A 19,497-nucleotide genomic window follows, 5' to 3' on the forward strand; every position below is an offset into this window, starting at 1 on the left:
GGATAAGACATATAGTTGAAGGTCTAATTGAAAGGATTTTCTGCATATATTCAAGAGGTAGTCTTCTAGTTCATTTTTTTTAGTGCAGAAGCATGTAACAGAAGTTGACCTCTAACCAAGGATTGACTCAAAATTTGGATAATTATGTAGGTTGAGTAACTTGATTGATGCCATAGCGTTTGTGCTTTGAGAAAACAAATCTAAGTAAAAAGATGGGTGATGAGGCTTTCTGTCGAGGCATAGCTCGAGCTGCAATTTCGAACATTTTCACTATGGATTTTTTACACTTACTAAGAACTGAGCTATAACTTATGCATATATGACTAATTTTGTGCAAGACTGCAAGATACCTGCATAACATCTGCTTCTTTGGCTATAGCTTTGTATTGGGAATGCGTGATAGTTATCTTTGTACTCATCAAAACTTGTTAGTGTGGCATTTGGTCCCAATACCAGATGCAGTATCAAAACTCTGTGGGTGTTGCAATTTTCTGCTGAGAGGTTATGTCGGGCTGTCAGGTTAGGCTGTCTTTGCATATTGTCTTTCCTATATAAACAGAGAGACAGACATGCTGCACTTGATGATTAAGCAGTGGACCATCTAGTAGCATTGAGCTGCTGCAACTTCTTGTTGTTTGGTAAAAGTGTTAATCAGGGGCTTCTTGTTCAATCTTCTGCGACCTTTTTCTTGTCCCAGTCTTTAGCATCCATATTTGTATACAGGGGAAATTGAAAAGCTTCAATCAACTGATGAGTTACTGTCCAGAAGCCTAGTGTGGCAGTTTGGTGTATCATAGAGCTAGAAGTTCTGATGTGTGTAGCTTTATGAGTCAAAAAAAAAAAGGAGAAGTAAAGAGAAAATGGGTGCCGTCATTACTTCTCTTCTGAATTCTTGTCCAGTCTCCCCAATTGTGTGACTGCACTTTTCTTTCCATCATTTGGGGTGGTCAAGAATCGAACGTAAGTATGAAGGTTTTCTTCATCCAGGGGATTTTGGGTAGTTTCATCATATTTTCTGAAAACGATTCAAGATGAAAGTTTTGGGAGGCTGAAACTCTTCCAAATCCCTTATTTAGCGAATGTGGATGGCTACTTCACCTACTTGTACATGAGAATCATCTTTCTGAAAGTAGGATGGTAGTTGCATTTTTGCAACTGATAGATTTATACTTTTTTGTTGTTGAGAATGATAGAGATATCATACCTTATGCTTTGGCCGACGATGAATTAGTCTTATAGAGTACACATCCAATAAGGTGATATAGAGACCGATCTGTAGAACTTCAAAAAAAAGGTGATGTCAGTCAAGAAATGATGTAATTTACCTTAGGATTTGATACAAATGGAATGAATTATGACATCATTGAGGCGAAGGAGGCGATTTCTTAAGATTGATACATTTAGAGACGTGATGTTGTATAAAAAAGTCATCCATCACGAAAAATAAAATTTTAAAATGAAAGGTGTTTTTAATATGGTGAAATGCCACTGTCATGCTAATCATGATGGTAAAGGATTCATAACCAAGTTCTATGATAATAGAATTTACTGGTAAACCAACTTTTGTTACAATGCTTCAGAGAGTTCAGTCCCATTCTTCACTCCCGACACACATAACCAAATTGTTTAGTCCAACCGTCCAATTCAGATATTCCCATAATCATTTTTACCATTCGTTTTCCTTATGCTAGAGGTTATTGGTAATAAGAAATTGTGGTGCATTATTTTGCTATCTTACTTTGTGTTTTTAACAAGCACATGTTTATGTTCTTAAACATATGCACTCTTTTGTCCGAACTTTTAACCCTCCATGTAGAACCGCACCAGATTTAGTTAGAACTTAGAACCAATGTATACATTCATTTTATAAGGTAAATAACTCAAATACTACGCTATTACGATAAGTCTGACATAAGTCGAATTCACATTTTCTCACTTACGAAATATGAGATTATGCCACTAGACCAAATAATACTGGACATACATATTATTTTAGTATGATGAAGTATATATTTCAAGTCTCTTTTAGAAAATGAACTTTTGGGATATGACAATTTATACTCTTCTCAACTTCCGTGTTTGCTCTCCAGAGTGTCAAAAATGAATTCATCATATTGATATAAAAGATAAGAAATGCCAATCTAAATGAGCTCAACTATAATTATGGAAGTTGCAGTTATACAATTCACAAATTGGAGCATATTTGAAAACATCAGTATCATGAGTGGCCAAATAATTTTAAATTGATAATGATACTAATGAGATAACAAAAACAATCTACAATTGGGCAAACTTATAGCAAAGACGACACTAATGAAGAAATAACTTAAATATTACTAGAAAATGATGTCCTCTCCCACCTTATGTCATGTAGATTTTTCATGAGCGGTATTAGCATTCCTCCCTTTTAAAACAATGGGTATGATTTGAGCTTACGCTATATACTCCTGATCATGATTCATGATTATCAAATTCTAATAAATATAATGACAACAGTATATCTCAAGGATGGTAGGTTCTTTCTCATGTCCAAAAAGTAACCCTGCTAAAACTTGGTGATTAATTAAACCCTTCAAAATGCATCATCTCAAAGACTCCAAATATAGTACTAGGTAATTGGTTGGCCATGGTCACTAGCATCTCTCTTTTCTTTAAGGGACCCCTAAAGATCTAGGTACCCAAAAATCAATCTCTATTTTCCTAAAGATATTATTAATAACCACAGAGAGAATATTGGAAGAGGAAAATTTAGATGAAGAGGTGGAACTGTGGAAGCAGGTGACTTTTTAAGGTAACATTGAAAAAGAATATATGTTATGTTTAATCCAAAGTCATGTTTACTCTGTTTGGTGGTGTTTTTTTTTGGCCGGATGAGACAACCTACCAGTTGTTGCGGCTCTTTGAAGAGTGAGAAAGAGAGAGACATTTTTTTTTGTTTTAGAGAGAGAGAGAGAGAGAGAGAGAGAGAGAGAGAGAGATTGTGACTACTGCTGCTGCTGGTTAGGCTATGGAGATGGGATCTCACTCTCACCAGCAGAATCATTACTGCTATTATTACCACTTCAACCACTGCCTTTGATTCATTTTCAGCAACTCAAAAATCTTCTTCTTCATCTTCAGGTATTACTCTTCACTCTTTAACATTCCCATTTTGCCCCTCCCTGCATTTGCACACCAATCTGGCACTCAGCCTATATCAAAGTTTTGGTCTTTTCTGTAGATCTCCCACAATGCATTGGTTGTAGTTCAAAATGGTGATCTGGGTATGCTTTGTTTCTCTAGTTTTGGATGTAAAGATTGTTCCTTTTTGTGGGTTTGTTTTTCAATGTGCCTTGCTTGGTGTGAAAGGGTTGTGTGGGTTTTCTGGGTTTTATTGAGTAATAGTAGTACTTGTTAATACTCTGGTTGGTGGATTAGAGAAATGTATGAAGGAAAGAGTGATTTTTGAATGTGGGTTTGTGAGTTCTTTGTGGATTGGAAGACAAATGAAGAAATATTTGATTTTTGAGAACAAAGTATGAATTTTTCTGAGATCCATAAGTAGACAAAAATCCTATAATCACTTCTTGTTGCTTCAGATCTTCCTTTGATGAAAGCTTGTTTTTTCAAGGATAGATTTCTGATTGAATCTTAGTAACTAGCTGAAATGCTGAATTGATATTATTCTCCTTGGAAATTTCTTGTCAGTTTAGGTAACTTTGTCCAGTTTCATAGGTTTCTACCTATAGAATATCAGAATCTGAACTACATTTTAGTAGTTACATCTGTACCTCCTAAGAAGAAAAGGTCTTTTCAAATGATCCTCTGCGTTCGTGCCCTGCTAATACATTGGTTTTGAAATCCGAGATAGTAACAAAATTTCAGAATTTGATCTTTAATGTGTGTGGCTGAATTGGAGTATCTATCAAATTATCATTTCACAATTGATAGTTAGCTCAATTTTCCATGCTAGTGTAAGAATAATATTAAGATAATACTTGACTATCTCTCTGTTTCTTCTCTTTTTCAGTAGGACTTTGAATATCACATCTGTTAGGTATCCGTCATCTTGTATATTTGTTCTACGGCTACAAGAGAAGCTTGATGGGTTCCAGATTCCCATCTCATCAGCTGAGCAATGGTCTCTACGTATCAGGCAGGCCTGAGCAGCCAAAAGAAAGACAACCTACAATGGGCTCAACTGCCATGCCCTATACTGGTGGTGATATCAAGAAGTCCGGAGAGCTGGGTAAAATGTTTGATATTCCTACAATGGATGGCTCTAAGTCTAGGAAATCTGGACAATTGACCGGTGCTCCTTCAAGAACTGGATCATTTGGAGGTGCTGCTTCACATTCAGGCCCTATTCCTAATGCTGCTGCTCGGTCTATCTATACCACGTCAGGTCCTGTAACTTCTGGAGGCATGCCTGGTTCAGCTTCGATGAAGAAGACTAATTCTGGACCACTCAATAAACATGGTGAACCTCTGAAGAAGTCCTCTGGGCCTCAATCTGGTGGGGTGACACGCCAAAATTCGGGCCAAATACCAGTACTTCCTACAACAGGTCTCATCACATCTGGCCCGATTTCTTCAGGTCCACTAAATTCATCTGGGGCACCTAGAAAGGTATCTGGACCTTTAGAGTCTATGGGATCAATGAAATTACAAGGTTCAACAATTGTTCACAATCAAGCAGTGACTACTCTTGGCCAAGATGATTATTCTTTCAGAAATAACTTTCCAAAGACCATACTATGGTCAGTGATATTGATATTTGTGATGGGGTTCATCGCTGGTGGTTTTATACTTGGAGCAGTCCACAATCCCATACTCCTAGCTGTTGTGGCAATTCTTTTTGCTGGTGTTGCTGCTTTGTTTACTTGGAATACTTGCTGGGGAAGAAAAGCAACCACAAATTTCATTGCCCGCTATCCTGATGCTGAGCTAAGAACTGCGAAAAATGGGCAATATGTGAAGGTCTCCGGGGTATGTAACATAGCTAATGCTTATTATATGTTTCATACTTTTTCTCTACAATTTGTTATCTGCTGACTGAGGATTAGTATTGTGAATATTTACTTTTGTTGGACTTCCTTTTTCGCTGTTTTTAACTATATTAGAACTTTGCTTGCTGTTACTGTCAAATTGTCACTTCACATTACTGAATACACATCACTTAATCCTTGTTTCCATAGGTTTGAACAAAATTTGACGTATTTTAGTTAGAAATAAGATGGCATGAGCAGAGAATAGTCATTGTTTGCTAAAAAAGATAATAAATTGATAATTATTGTTTTTTGTGAGTAGATACATAGCCTTGCCTTTCTCTCATACATGGTAATGTTTGCTGCATCTATAGTTTTATGCATTGACATCTGTATTTATATGCCAATGTTGCTTGTTAATGTATTATGACTGAGAGGATAAGTATGTGTGAGTAACAAGATACTCTATGAGAAGTACCTTACAAAACAACTATCTTCTTGAATGTTTTCCAAAGTGAAATAAAAAAAATGTGGAATCTGATAGGCTTACTGGTACATGTTGCTCAGTTGTTCGTCATCCTTTTGACCTTCTACTCTAGATTTTGATGTTACTGTTTGCGATTCTTGCAGGTGGTCACCTGTGGTAATGTGCCCCTTGAATCATCCTTTAGGAGAGTCCCCAGATGCGTTTACACATCTACGAGTTTGTATGAGTACCGAGGATGGGATTCAAAACCAGCAAATCCGACACATCGGCGATTTACATGGGGCCTTAGATCATCAGAGGTGAGTAACTGAATAGTGAAAAGTTCGTTTATGGAATTATTGGATGATGACATAAAACATTTTGGTTGACAAGCGTCCTGCTGATATGGTGATGCTGTACTTTGATGTTTAAGATTTTAAATGAGGAACTTTACTCATTTGTGCATGTTGCATGCAGAGACATGTAGTGGACTTCTATATCTCTGATTTTCAGTCTGGGTTGAGAGCGTTGGTTAAGACTGGCTATGGAACCAAAGTTACTCCTTATGTGGATGAGTCCGTCATTATTGATGTGACCCCAGCAAACAAAGATATGTCCCCAGACTTTGTGAGGTGGTTGGCAGAGAGGAATCTTTCAAGTGACGACCGAACAATGCGATTGAAAGAAGGGTAAACTCATTACTTGGTTAATCGTTTTAGTTTCAAAAATACATGGGTTCTGAAAGTTGTTAAGTAGAGATTTTCGTGTTAACTCCAAGTCAATCTTTTATAACTGCAAATGATGCTCTGTTGCAGATACATCAAGGAAGGTAGCACAGTTAGTGTTATGGGAGTTGTCCAGAGAAATGACAATGTGCTTATGATTGTCCCTCCACCTGAGCCATTGACAACTGGATGCCAATGGAGTAGTTGTATCTTTCCTGCTAGCCTTGAGGGTGTTGTTTTGAGATGTGAAGACTCATCAAAAAATGATGCCATACCTGTTTAGTCGCTTGTGCGCGAGAAGCATTAACAGGTATTGGCCTTTTGAGAAATATTTTGTTCCCAATATCAAAATTGGTGGTGGGTGGTAGTGCTGGTGTTGTAGTGAGATACAGTGATGAGCTTTGATGGTTTAAGATGACGTGATTTTTTCACCCTTGTGTATAGCTTTTAGAAATTTTCTTTCCATCGTTTTTCCTAGGGTTTGAAAGTTTCTGTATGGTGTGGTTTGTTCATGTAGTGGGGATTTTTACAAGTTTGAGAAGACTGCTTGTTATAAAGAAAAGTGTTATATAATTCATCAGTTAATTTTTGGTCTTGGGAACTTTTTAGTTTCCCTTACCTGTCTCCAAATTGCCTGTCTCCCTTGCAAGTTGCAAGTTACATTCAGCATCATCATGTTTACCTTATATTTGTTCGATACGGAATATTACTTATCTGAGTTTTCTCCACCTAGGTTTCACTTGCAATTTCAAGTGCAGGGAAGCAAAAACTAGATGATAAAACTAGATACTTACCAAGAACGTGGATTATATTTCAGTACATAAACGGGAGCCTTGACAGTTTATATAACTCGTGCAATCTCTCATGAACTGCATGGCTGCAACTCATGCAGCTGTTCCCGGTTCATAGTAATGAATCAATAGATACTCAAATAGCAGGGTACTTGAATTCGTCGAAATTAACTGTAAAATGAATGGCATTTTATCAGGTGGGTCTGTGTTCGGGGTTAGGCAAAACATATATGAATTATGTGGCCTTCCTACGAAGGTAGTATTTGCTTTGCTGAAGTGAAGCTTGAGAATGACTGAAAACTATGAAGCCTTTTTCATGCTCAGTGTGCAGTAAATCCAGTAATGCAGCCAGTAACAGGATCGAGAATGTAGTGTAGCTTCTTTTACCTTGGAATGAGATAATCCACATGAATTTGTTATGATTTTATGGCAAATTACCAGTTATGATAACGGGTAAATTATATATATTATGGCCATAAAAACAAAAGTCTGAAGATAACCAAAGGTAGCTCCTGTAATTGGAGAAGGGAGGATAGAAAAAAATATCAGAAAGTTTTCCTAAAGTATGAGGAGTTGTAACAGAATCCATATTTCGAAAGTTCTAACATATAACTGAATTTCTAATGAAAGAAATAGAGAACTTGCTTCTTCATAGCCTTGTGTCAAGGGCTCCTCCATAGAATCGGAGTGGGTTGAATGCGATAAGATGTCTAGAACTTTTCCAAAAATACAGTTTCTATTACATATTTGACAAAGTGACGAAGATACAAGAGAATTTATTCTTTGACGGCGTTGACAACTATATTCTTAAAAACCTAAAGATTTCCTGAAAACATGAGAATTAGATTATCCATCTTACACCACGTGATCAAATTTCCAACGAAAACTAATGAGATAATTCACTTTCCATCATAGGGTCCACCATCCACTTGCAATCTCCCATTCTAATTTCTTTTGTGTCAACAAACTCTGGTTATGTATTGAAATTATCTCTCGTAACTGTACACACTGTCAATTTATCAAAAATTCAACCGTACTTTTCTCGGTACAAATTCTTCGAAAAATTATCAATGATGGCCACGAGTCCATGGCAACTCTGTTCCTTCACACAACCCAGAATAGAAGAATCAATCACATGGGGGGTTTTTTTTCCCAAGTAGAAACATAGCTTTGGTAAGAACAGAGAAGAACAACTAAAATGAAAAATCCGAGGGTAGTTCCGACATTATCATGAGATGTATGTTCATCTCATTTCTCAAGTAGCAACACAGTGTAAAGAGTATTCATCAAAAAAAAAAAAACAGTGTAAAGAGTAATAATTCGTATGTTGTGTCTTGTGTGTCTCTACCTTAAACAGTGAGACGTACTTAACATCAATAATCTCTTCCAGTTCGGAGGTTTTTGCTCGAGGCCTTTGAGACAAGACAATCCACCAGTCGTTGTGAGAAAAAAAAAAGAAAAAAAAAAGATTATAGTCTCTCTCCCTCAGATTTTTTCTTTCTTTTTAGTGCTTAAAAATCTTGTCTTTATCAATCAAACCACAACCCATGTCTCCAAATCTTCAGATTTCGACTCCCACTGCTTCTTCTTCAGGTATGTCAAGGCTTTTTCCCAGTTACCCATTGTTGGTTCTTTTGGGGTTCTTACTTCAGGTCTTTGCTTCACTTGTGCTACCACTAGTTTAGTTCTAGTTCCAATTTGTGCTTGTTTTTCTTAGATCTTTTGTATTTTTCTACTGTTTTGGTGAGAATGGTGATCTGGGTTTGCTTCAATTTCTGGATTTGGGCTCTGGGAATGGCTGTTTTGTGAAGTTTGTGTTTTGAGTTTGAGCCATTCTGATGTAGTTGTATATAAAGCTTGTATTGGTCACTATCTTCCTTAAAATCTGGCCTCATTTTGGGGTTTTTGTTTTGTTGCTGAGTTATATGTAGAAGAGAGATTAGCAACTGAAGGTTTGAGTTATTTATTTATTTGCATTGAGACTCAATATAGGAGTAGAACTAACTGCATAATGAACTAGGCAGAACTTGAAATCTGTGCCTGTATTAAGGTTATGTGTTCAATGTTGGTAATTTAAGGTTCTGTTTCTCTGATTTGAGATGGAAAGTGTTTTTTTTTTGTATTATTCCATGAGTTAAAGATTCAATCTTCCAAGAATTGAAGATTCGGAGGCTTGCTATATTGTTAGGATATACTGTATGTTTGCCCCATTTCTGGTTAGGTCGAGAAGATGCAGGAAATTAAGTCAATGTTTTAAATTTTGAGGTCCAAGCATTCATAGTTTCTTGTGAACTGAACTTGGAAATGTTGGAATCTCCTGTCCTGTAATTGCCTCTGATCCTGTTTTTTTTTTTTTTGTTTCTAGTTGATTTATGATCAGTTTCAAAAGATTATCTGGGAATTTTATCTTCCGTTGATTGTACTGTGGACTCTGGCACTTTGTGTGATAAAATGCTTAAGGATAGTATACTTCAAATTTTTAAAATTTTATCTATAACAAGAATCATGCAACGTAACCCTATAAACTTAAAATCCTATATACATTCTGATTATTACATTAGTATTTTGTTTGAAATGGGTTCTTTTCTTTTCCTTTTTTTTTTGTCACAAATTATTAAATAAATTCTTGTGGTTCCACATCATATGCCTCTCTAACTCCTTTGGATTATATTCCTTGAGCATTTTGTTTGATATTCTTACATATTTCAATTGTTATATTAGGCTTCGGTCAAGGCTGGTTTATATTCATAGATGATAGATTGAAAATTAATTTTTGTATCTTGGTTTATATCCATACTATGAGTACCATACTGAATAAAATTCTAGTGCTGCTTTAATATTTTACATTCTATATTATTGTATTTTAATACAGAAAATGCTTGTGCAACTAAACAGGATAGGCTTTTGGTTTTTATAGAAAAGACAGCATGACATGGTGTTGGCTCTTTCACTGCGTTTAAGAGTCCCTGTGATGTTCTTTTTCTCAAATTGCTACAAGCTTAAGTAATCTCTTATTGATTATGTGTAATCATGCTTTGTTGCTGTGGATGTGGGTTGAGAGGTTGGGTTTTTGTATAAGTAATGACTCATTTTTTTAACTCTTTAGTGCTTTTTTGGCTTTAGGAGGATCATATCAATGAACAGCTAGTCCTCTGGAAGAATCTATCGTGTGATATCTTGTGAACTCTTGGATATTTCAAAGGAGCTAGATGGGTTCCAGATTCCCATCTCACCAACTCAGCAATGGCCTTTACGTATCAGGCCGGCCAGAGCAACCAAAGGAAAGGACTCCAACTATGAGCTCAGTTGCCACGCCATATACTGGAGGAGATATCAAGAAGTCAGGAGAACTAGGAAAGATGTTTGATATTCCTACGGATGGCTCCAAGTCCAGAAAATCTGGACCTATAACTGGTGCTTCTTCTAGGACTGGATCATTTGGAGGTGCTGCTTCACATTCAGGACCAATCTCTAATTCATCTGGTCGTGCCATTTATACTACATCAGGTCCCATGTTATCTGGAGGCATGCCCGGCGCAACAAAAAAGTCAAATTCTGGACCACTGAATAAGCATGGGGAACCCATGAAGAAGTCATCTGGTCCTCAATCAGGTGGGGTAACACCAACTGGCCGCCAGAACTCTGGCCCTCTTGCCCCTGTTCTCCCTACCACAGGTCTCATTACTTCTGGTCCCATTTCTTCTGGCCCACTAAATGCTTCTGGTGCCCCTCGTAAGGTATCCGGTCCTTTGGAGTCAATGGGATCAATGAAAATGCAAGGTTCCTCTGTCGTTCACAATCAGGCGATTACCACTCTTAGTCAAGATGATGAGTTTTCATTTAGGAAAAGCTTTCCTAAGCTAATATTATGGTCTCTGATTCTTCTCTTCGTGATGGGGTTCATAGCTGGTGGTTTTATTCTTGGTGCAGTCCACAATCCAGTACTCCTTATTGTGGTTGTGATCCTTTTCAGTGCAGTTGCTACACTATTCACATGGAATACTTACTGGGGAAGAAGAGCTATTATAGGTTACATTGCTAGTTATACAGATTCTGAGCTCAGAACTGCCAAGAATGGGCAATTTGTGAAGGTGTCAGGGGTAAGTTTATCTGTTGATGATAATTATTTCAAGGTGCTACTTCCGATCAATGCATAAAAGGCAGCGGATAAATATGTATTTTCTAAAAGAAAAAGTAACTATTAGTGTGAACAGACATGTTTGATCTGTACCTAAACCTAGTTACACAGAAAAAGAACAAGTGTGTTAGATGGATGCTGGGATAATAATGTGAATGCCTTTCCGTATGACAATGGAGGGATGCAGTTATATGGGTAATTTAATTGATGAAAATATGATTCTCGGACGACATAAATCTTCAAGTTCTAAGACATGTGGTCGGCAGTGCTCAATATTTATTGTTTTGGCTATTTTTGTGCATATAATTGATCAATATAATTCACAAGCCGTCTTATTTATTTTTGAAGGTGGTTACTTGTGGCAATGTGCCTCTTGAGTCATCCTTTCAAAAGGTCCCTAGATGTGTGTATACATCCACAAGTTTGTATGAGTATCGAGGATGGGATTCAAAAGCTGCCAACACTACACATCGTCGTTTTTCTTGGGGGCTCAGGTCCATGGAAGTGAGTAACTGAAATTAGTTGTGATATTTGGGTGACACACATAGCACCCCTCTTTTGTTGTTTTATTTTAATTGGTTGTCCGCTTGCCAATTACATTTCTTTCTTGCTCATGTGGGGGTAAATTTTTGACAACTTCTGATGTCATTTGGATTCTAACTAAGTAGCTATCTCAATTTATTGGTATTCTACTTCAGTTGTAGCAAGAACCCATTGCATGCTCATAACTCATAACAGAGCCTGAGACTTCCCGTTTTAAAGAGTTCACTTATAATCAGAGTTTTTTTTTTCCTTAATGCATTTGACAGAGACGTGTGGTAGACTTCTACATCTCTGATTTCCAGTCTGGGTTGAGAGCATTGGTTAAGACAGGCTCTGGATCAAGGGTGACTCCTTATGTTGATGATTCAATTGTCATTGATGTGAATCCCGTGAAGGAAGAGTTGCCCCCAGAGTTTATTAGGTGGTTGGGGGAGAGGAACCTTTCAAGTGATGATCGTGTAATGCAGTTGAAAGAAGGGTAATAGCTTTGCTCTGTAATTGATTCTAGCTTTATGTTTTGTTTCTTTAAAATTTAAATGATCAGTTGACCACAGAGAGTTCAGTGAAAGAAAAAGAAAAGTTTGCAAAAAGAAGTAGATGCGACAGGCCATTATGGGTTATTCCTAGTATTCTCTTTCCAATAATTGGATCAAGGAGTTTATAGTTTGAGAAATGTTAGTGTCCTACCTTAGTCGTAACTTTTAAGTAATCTCCTTAGTCATAAGTGTTAAGTAATCTCTGTGGTAATTTGTGCTTTCTTCGCCTTTTATGGGTGTTCAGTGTAGATTAGGTAAATTTATTTTCATGTTGATAAATACTCACGTTAAGTTTTATCGTTGCAGTGCTGTAGTTTTCCGATCACCCTAGTACTAAATCACATAAAAGAATCATAAATTGTAGTTTAAGGACATCTTAATTAGTACATTTCATTTTCTATTGAAGTAACCAGATCTAATTGTATGTGATGCACCATGTCTGCAAGTGGTACATAATGAATTCCTGCATCCTCACAATACAATGTACTTGATGGAGAAATGCCAACTGCCTGTGGATATACTGAAACTGCAATGTTGTGCTTGCAGATACATTAAAGAAGGAAGCACAGTTAGTGTAATGGGGGTTGTCCAGAGAAATGAAAATGTGTTGATGATAGTTCCTCCACCTGAGCCAATCCCGACGGGATGCCAATGGGGCAAATGTATCTTCCCAGCTAGCCTTGACGGCATCGTTTTGAGATGCGATGATGCATCAAAGAATGATGTCATACCTGTTTAGCAATAAAGTAAATTGCTAATGGTTTTAGGTATTGATCTTTGGAGAGTATGTTTTTACCCCTCTATTTGATATTGATGTTGGTGGGATTAAAAAGGTTAGTGTGTGAAGCAGATTAATTAGGATGGGAGTGGGGGGTGTGTAGTCCCATTAACTTGGTGTATAGCTGTTCAGGGTTCCTTTTGATTTCTACCTTCGTCTAGGTGTGAAGGCTTTTGTAACGGGGTGGCTTTATGAAGCAGAGAATTTACATGTTTAATTAAATTGAGTTGATGTTAATGTTAAATAGAAAGGAAAAAAATTTAAGCGTGTAGATGTTTATGTAGCAATGCTATATTGGTTTGTATATCTCGAAAAATTTCTTATTTGCATACATCTCGAAATACTAAAGAATGTGTGTTAATGGTGTTATAATTGTGCATTTCTTTATCCGGATACCCTATATTGATTTGTGATTTGCTTCTAAAAGGCCTAGAAGCGCTTTTATTGGGAAACACTAGTGTTATTTAAGTGCTTCGTCGCCAAACTTTGCTTGGTTACAAGGCTTTCTGTTCTTCTTAAACCTTGGAATCAACTTTCTCCTTGTGAGTTAGTGGTAAACTGTTCGTGCATGTTTGGTTCTAGGTACAAATGTGGAAATCCTTAAAAAACTAATACTTGTCCTACCTTCTCTTGGGTGTGCTTAAGAAGTGTAATGGTCGATGGGGGTTCTGATTTTGGGTCATCTTGAGGAATGAGGAGGTGTTGGTTATATCTTTCGACATCATCATGGTCAATTCAAGGCTGCCGGAGTATGACCTCTTCTGCTTTTCACTGTTTTCAGGCCGAGCTACTAGCACTCCTAATAGCGTTTATTCGTCATCTCATGCTCTTGCTTGTTTCTCACAACGGTGTTACAGTCAGATTTTTCCCATTCATAATTCTTTTATGTTTCCGATATATATATGCCATTTTGAGCGATTTAGATCGCAAGTTGAATGAACTCAACTTTGATCACTGTAACATATTCCACTGTTACATTTGAGTGGCCAAAGTAATTCTTCTGTAATATTTCACTTCAAGATATTGCAGAAAAACCCAAAGAAAGACTAAATAATAGACCCAAACCCCATCAAAGTAGTAATATTGCAGAAGAACCCCAGAAGCTATAAATAAATAAATAAACCAGCAAGTCTTGCTCTGTCGGTTTTTGTGTGTATAGCTTCTTCTCTGTTTCTCAGAACAAGGCGTAATGCTTAGTCATTGAACCCAACTTGACAATCTATGCGATTCAAACATTCATAGATACATACAATGAGGATGGTTAGAACACCAGGGAAGCACACAACGGCTCGTCTGGTGTTGATCTGTGTTGGGCTTCTGGGTATTGCTCTCATTGCTGATTTCCTCTGGGCTTCTTCTTCTTCTCGTTTTGCTCTCCTTGGCCCCAACTGGGCTCCCCCAATTCCGATCCTCACTCCCATCAACAAACCCAACAAGGTTTGCTCCCCTGCTTTGTTGTTTTGAGTTTCAGTTTTTCTTTTATCAGGCTCATTGTTGCCGGTGGCTTCAGTTTTCATCTGGGTAGTGTTTAGTTTGATATTAACTGCTCAAAGTTGATTCCTTTACTGACATGAGAGTGTCAGTTTGGCTGATTTGATACGAACTGTTGAAAGTTGATTCCTTTATTGCCATTATTGGTATGAGAGTGTCAGTTTGGCTGATTTGCTTGAGCTCATTAGTTAGTGAGTTAGTTTATGTGGGTTTGCAATGGGGTAATGCAGCGCCATAGTCACATTGTTGATGAATTTGTCTGCTTTGATGTGACTTAATAGTTTGGTTTTTTAGGAGATGGTTGGAAGTGAGGAGAAGATAGCTTGTTTGCATATTGGCTGCTTTGTGGAGGATCAAATGTCGGTTGTTGGGTTCGTTTGTGATTTCTAGAGAGTCATTTTGTTATGTTTTTTGGTTGCTGAGAAGATTCTGGAGAAGAAAAGGATGAAAGTATTTGGATCAAATGTTTAGTAATTTGGGCATAGATGAATTTATGAGTTTTTTTTAATGCTGTTATTTATATTGAAGTTTTGGAATGCTCTAGTTGTTCTGTTGAAGTTTATTTATATAAAAGCCAAGTGGGGGATATAATTCATTTGTACTAAATCGCTGATTGGTTTATACATTGTGGATTTAGTAATTGTGGAACTTCGCTAAAAAATATTGGCCTTTCTATTGGAGCTTAATGCTGATAAATGATTAAGTACAACCAGAACTAATACATAATCTTTCTACTGACATTGTAGAATGTTTTCTGGTTATGCTTTGGTGGCAAGTAAAAGCTGTAACTATTCTTCATATGTCCTTCAGGGAGTTGACACCCAAAAGAACAATACTGCTGGGAGGGTTTTATCTGCAACTTTTGCTGATTTGCCTGCACCAGAACTAAAATGGGAAAAGATGACAGCTGCACCGGTGCCTCGTTTAGATGGGGCTGCTATGCAGATAAAAAATCTTCTATACGTGTTTGCTGGATACGGTACAATTGATTATGTGAGACCTTTCTCTTGCTATATGTCTTTCTCTTTTGCTTATATTAGTCCAGCTATGCACTAAATTTGCTTAATAACTTTTTTGTCAGCCAACTTTCAAAACTGAGCAGATTGCATTTACTTGATTCTGTTCCACTGACAACTAGAGTGATGTTGCCTATTCTTCTCTGGTTTTGCTAACTAATGAATGGGATCCTATCGTTAAACTTTGATTTTTTTTTTTTGTTAATTGCACCATACTGAAATGGTTTAGCCACTCAACTAAATCAATTGTTGATGTTTCTGTGTAGATGACTCTTAATAAATCATATTTGTTGGTTTTAGTTTGATATGATGTTACATTTTCGAAGTGAAAACTGGATGCTCAGTAACTCGAGACAAATATTGGCTCTATTATAGATAGTGGTGGCTAAAGTTAAAAAAAAATATTGCAAATGAAATAATACAATCATGTAGGAAAGATTTCCTCTCACTTGTAATTGCAAGTTAATGGGATGTAACATCTTCTATTTATTGCTTACTTTAGGTACATTCACATGTTGACATCTACAATTTTAGTGATAATACATGGGGAGGAAGATTTGATATGCCAAAAGAAATGGCACATTCCCATCTAGGAATGGTAACTGATGGAAGGTACATATACATTGTAAATGGACAGTATGGGCCACAGTGCAGAGGTCCCACATCCCACACGTTCATTCTTGATACTGAGACAAAAAAGTGGCAGAATATGCCCCCTCTACCAGTTCCAAGGTTTGTGCTTCATTAAGATTGCATAAAAAACATTGTATGTCGCGCAAAACTCCCTAGGACTATTTTCTTCTGAATTTAATGATAATTAGAATCAGATAGCTTGGAGTTTATCTTCATCTTTTATGTACTTTTTTTCCCTTTGTGTGTGTGCGTGTGTGAGAGAGAGAGAGATATGTATATATATATATATATATATATATATATTTTGTTTTCCTCATTGTTATAATAAAACCCATCATTATTGCAGTTTCTCTATGCGAATGAGTGCCATTTATATCGTGACAGTGTCTTTTTGCTCCTATTTTGGACATCTGCTCATAGATATTATTTTCCGCTCAAACAATGCTACGGTTTTCTATTGCAGCCCACACCTTTAACTTGGTAATTTTCAGGTATGCACCGGCAACTCAACTTTGGAGAGGTAGACTCCATGTCATGGGTGGTAGCAAGGAAAATCGACACACACCTGCAGTTGATCATTGGAGTCTTGCTGTAAAAGATGGAAAAGCATTAGAAAAGGAATGGAGGACTGAAGTGCCTATTCCCAAGGGAGGGCCTCATAGGTCTGTTCACCATCTAATATCTGCTGCATTTATTTTCTAAGCATGCTATCTATCTTGAAGGTCATCAAATCACAAGTTTTTCATTTGAGGAGAAAAGTAGAACTTAACAAGAATTAAACATTCAATCCAAACTGTGGTGAGAAGTATAGCATCAGTACAATACATCTAGTTCCAACATAGAGCAGCCTGGTTAGCATGTAACACCGACAAACTAGGAAACATCTGGTTAGCATGCCCATTTCATATTTTTGAAGTTTTATACCAATACTCAGTATAGAAGTTCTATTTGCTGGTGTGAGTACTCTCGGCAATTTTGTCCATTTTATACTATTAGTTCCAGGTATTGACGTATGTGGAGCAACTAAAATAATCACTATAAAGTTCAATAACATAAAGACAATCAACTATACAAGTAACAAGCCCTTCCAAGAGTTTGAGCAGTCCCGAACTCTGTGTTCTGTTGTAATGTTGAAATTCTGATGATACAATCACTGTGTTCCCAACAAGCCTAAAAAGTGTTAGTGGAGCTATTCCCTAAGATTTCACTCAGTCTATGATCTGCTTGTTGCATTTGCCTTTGAGTTTCTACGCTCTGCTTTGAAATTGCAGTGTTTATAGAGAAGGCAACAATGTGCTTGTTGGGAACTTGGGATATTCCCAAAGGGGATCCAAATTGGCTCCCTTCCCTGATAATAACAGAAGTAAAACATTGCTATATTGAACAGAATTTGTTTTGTAAGTTTGTTTTTTATTCAAAAAAAAAATCTGTTTTGTAGATACTTGTGTGCCTTTCTTTTTAAGATAGAAGTTCTCTTAAGATTTATACCTCCCAACCCTACGTACTGGTTTGTGTCATAGATCATGGGAGCATAGAATATTATGCTAAGGTTTATGTGCTAAATGAAGCAAAGCGTCCTGTATGATAGATCATGCCAACTTAATTTAACTGAAGTTATAACCTGAAATTGTATCTTCTTGTAGGGCTTGTATAGTTTACAATGATCATCTGTATGTTATCGGTGGTCAAGAGGGTGATTTCATGGCAAAACCTGGATCACCTATTTTCAAGTGCTCTCGTAGGAATGAGGTAAGAACATGGCTTTTAATGTATATTTGTTGGATCAATCATTACTTGGGTTGTATTAACAATAATCATGTGTTAATATTGGTTTTTCATGCTATTGGTATTGTAAAGTTAAGGAAAGTCTCTATAAGGTTAGCTGCTTACAAAATTTTATCTGTTGGACTGCATAAGATCTATGATAGTGTACCAAAAACCATGAAGAATCTACAATGAATCCTTATGGGACTTTAAAAAACTTGAATCCTCACAGGCTAAAAGAATATTGCATTCACCATGAAAGAAGCATGTGCATATGGAAATGAAACCCATTAGTTACTGAGAACTCGTATGGAAAAGAAGCATGTGCATATGCAAATGTCCAAAAAAAAAAGGTACTTTCATAGAATAAGTTTCATTTGTAAGTTCTGATCATTTCAGGTTGTATATGGCGATGTTTACATGCTGGACGATGAAATGAAGTGGAAAGTGTTACCTTCTATGCCTAAGCCAGATTCCCATATTGAATTTGCTTGGGCTCTTGTTGACAATTCTGTTATTATCGTCGGAGGCACAACAGAGAAGCACCCTGTAACTAAGAAGATGGTTTTGGTTGGAGAAATGTTCCAGTTTAACTTTGATACTCTGGTATTGGCCCTTTCCTCTTGTATTTTTGAATGCCTAACTTAATAATTGATGCATCGTTGTTGTTTACACACACCTACACACCAGCACACAATCAGAAACAATAGGTCATGTCTTCTTTAGTGTAGGGGCATCAAATCCTCTTACACTAGACATTTACTTGACACAATTCCTTAATTATCTTATATCATTGTTATTGAGGAGTTGCAAGATTTTATATTGGAAGACAAATCATAAGAGGGCTGTTTGAACAATAAGACATCTAACTGACTGTAATTCCTTTTAATATTTCACATGAAATATAAGAAGCTTGAGAGAGTTTGTTATGAAACTGATAACATTGCCCTAGATGATTTTCTGTTTTTCTTTTATTTCTTGGATCAAATGTGGGATGGTGTTCATGGCAGTGGATTAGCATGCTTTACCTGCATCTTACTCTTTTTCTTTGCTTTCTTTCTGGTGGATGCCAACAAGTTCTAATGCTGGTCTTATCTCTTACTTCCTTTGAGCTTTGATAATTTCAGCACTGGTCAGTCATTGGGAAACTGCCATTTCGAGTTAAAACCACACTCGTAGGTTTCTGGAAAGGATGGTTGTATTTCACATCCGGACAACGAGACAAAGGACCAGAAGATCCAGCACCAAAGAAAGTGATCGGCGAACTGTGGAGAACAAAGTTAAACCTGGACTTGTGATGGTTCCTGTTGATTCTTTAGAATGTCTGCCAATCTGACCATCTGTATATGATAGCAAATTCTAATAGGTTCATTCAACAACTCTAGTTGCTTTCATATAATTCTTTGATCATTTTCACCAGCTGTAATTTTAATTGTTAAAAGCACACTTCTGTTGTGTAACCTTGTATTTGTACATCAAAATTTTCCTCGAGTACTAAAATGCTTTATGGATCTCTTGATTGTTCCCTAATTTGTATGACTCGTTGCCTTACCAATCATATTAAACCAAATGGTTAAGAAATAGTCGTTTATTGTGTGCGAACATTCTTGACAGAGTTAACCCTTTGTTTTGTTCTATTTTGTTTCTTA

General features: G+C 36.8%; 3 protein-coding genes across 4 annotated transcripts; all 3 read left to right on the top strand.

The window, feature by feature from the left end:
* The first annotated feature begins 3,110 nt into the window (after positions 1–3,110).
* On the top strand, positions 3,111–6,788 carry LOC126798140 (uncharacterized membrane protein At1g16860-like). The gene is made up of 5 exons (XM_050524989.1): positions 3,111–3,263; positions 4,010–4,968; positions 5,598–5,753; positions 5,911–6,122; positions 6,249–6,788. Exons 2-5 carry the CDS (start codon positions 4,084–4,086, stop codon positions 6,439–6,441), a joined length of 1,446 nt encoding a protein of 481 aa, XP_050380946.1. The 5' UTR covers positions 3,111–3,263; positions 4,010–4,083; the 3' UTR covers positions 6,442–6,788.
* A 1,613-nt stretch (positions 6,789–8,401) lies between these two features.
* Positions 8,402–13,215, top strand: LOC126798247 (uncharacterized membrane protein At1g16860-like). 2 transcript variants are annotated; one of them, XM_050525153.1, is made up of 5 exons: positions 8,402–8,542; positions 10,073–11,049; positions 11,436–11,591; positions 11,897–12,108; positions 12,713–13,215. In XM_050525153.1, the coding sequence occupies exons 2-5, from the start codon at positions 10,159–10,161 to the stop codon at positions 12,903–12,905; spliced, it is 1,452 nt and encodes a 483-aa protein (XP_050381110.1). In that variant the 5' UTR covers positions 8,402–8,542; positions 10,073–10,158; the 3' UTR covers positions 12,906–13,215. The 2 variants fall into 2 exon arrangements, with proteins under 2 accessions (XP_050381110.1, XP_050381111.1); XM_050525154.1 differs by having other exon boundaries at positions 8,427–8,542; positions 10,056–11,049.
* Positions 13,216–14,103: 888 nt separating this feature from the next.
* LOC126798504 (kelch repeat-containing protein At3g27220) lies at positions 14,104–19,361 on the top strand. The gene is made up of 7 exons (XM_050525499.1): positions 14,104–14,381; positions 15,246–15,428; positions 15,954–16,183; positions 16,576–16,746; positions 17,728–17,833; positions 18,248–18,454; positions 18,976–19,361. Exons 1-7 carry the CDS (start codon positions 14,196–14,198, stop codon positions 19,144–19,146), a joined length of 1,254 nt encoding a protein of 417 aa, XP_050381456.1. The 5' UTR covers positions 14,104–14,195; the 3' UTR covers positions 19,147–19,361.
* Positions 19,362–19,497: the final 136 nt, after the last annotated feature.

Source organism: Argentina anserina, chromosome 6 (genome assembly GCF_933775445.1).
Source record: "Argentina anserina chromosome 6, drPotAnse1.1, whole genome shotgun sequence".
In the NCBI taxonomy this organism is placed as follows: Eukaryota; Viridiplantae; Streptophyta; class Magnoliopsida; order Rosales; family Rosaceae; genus Argentina; species Argentina anserina.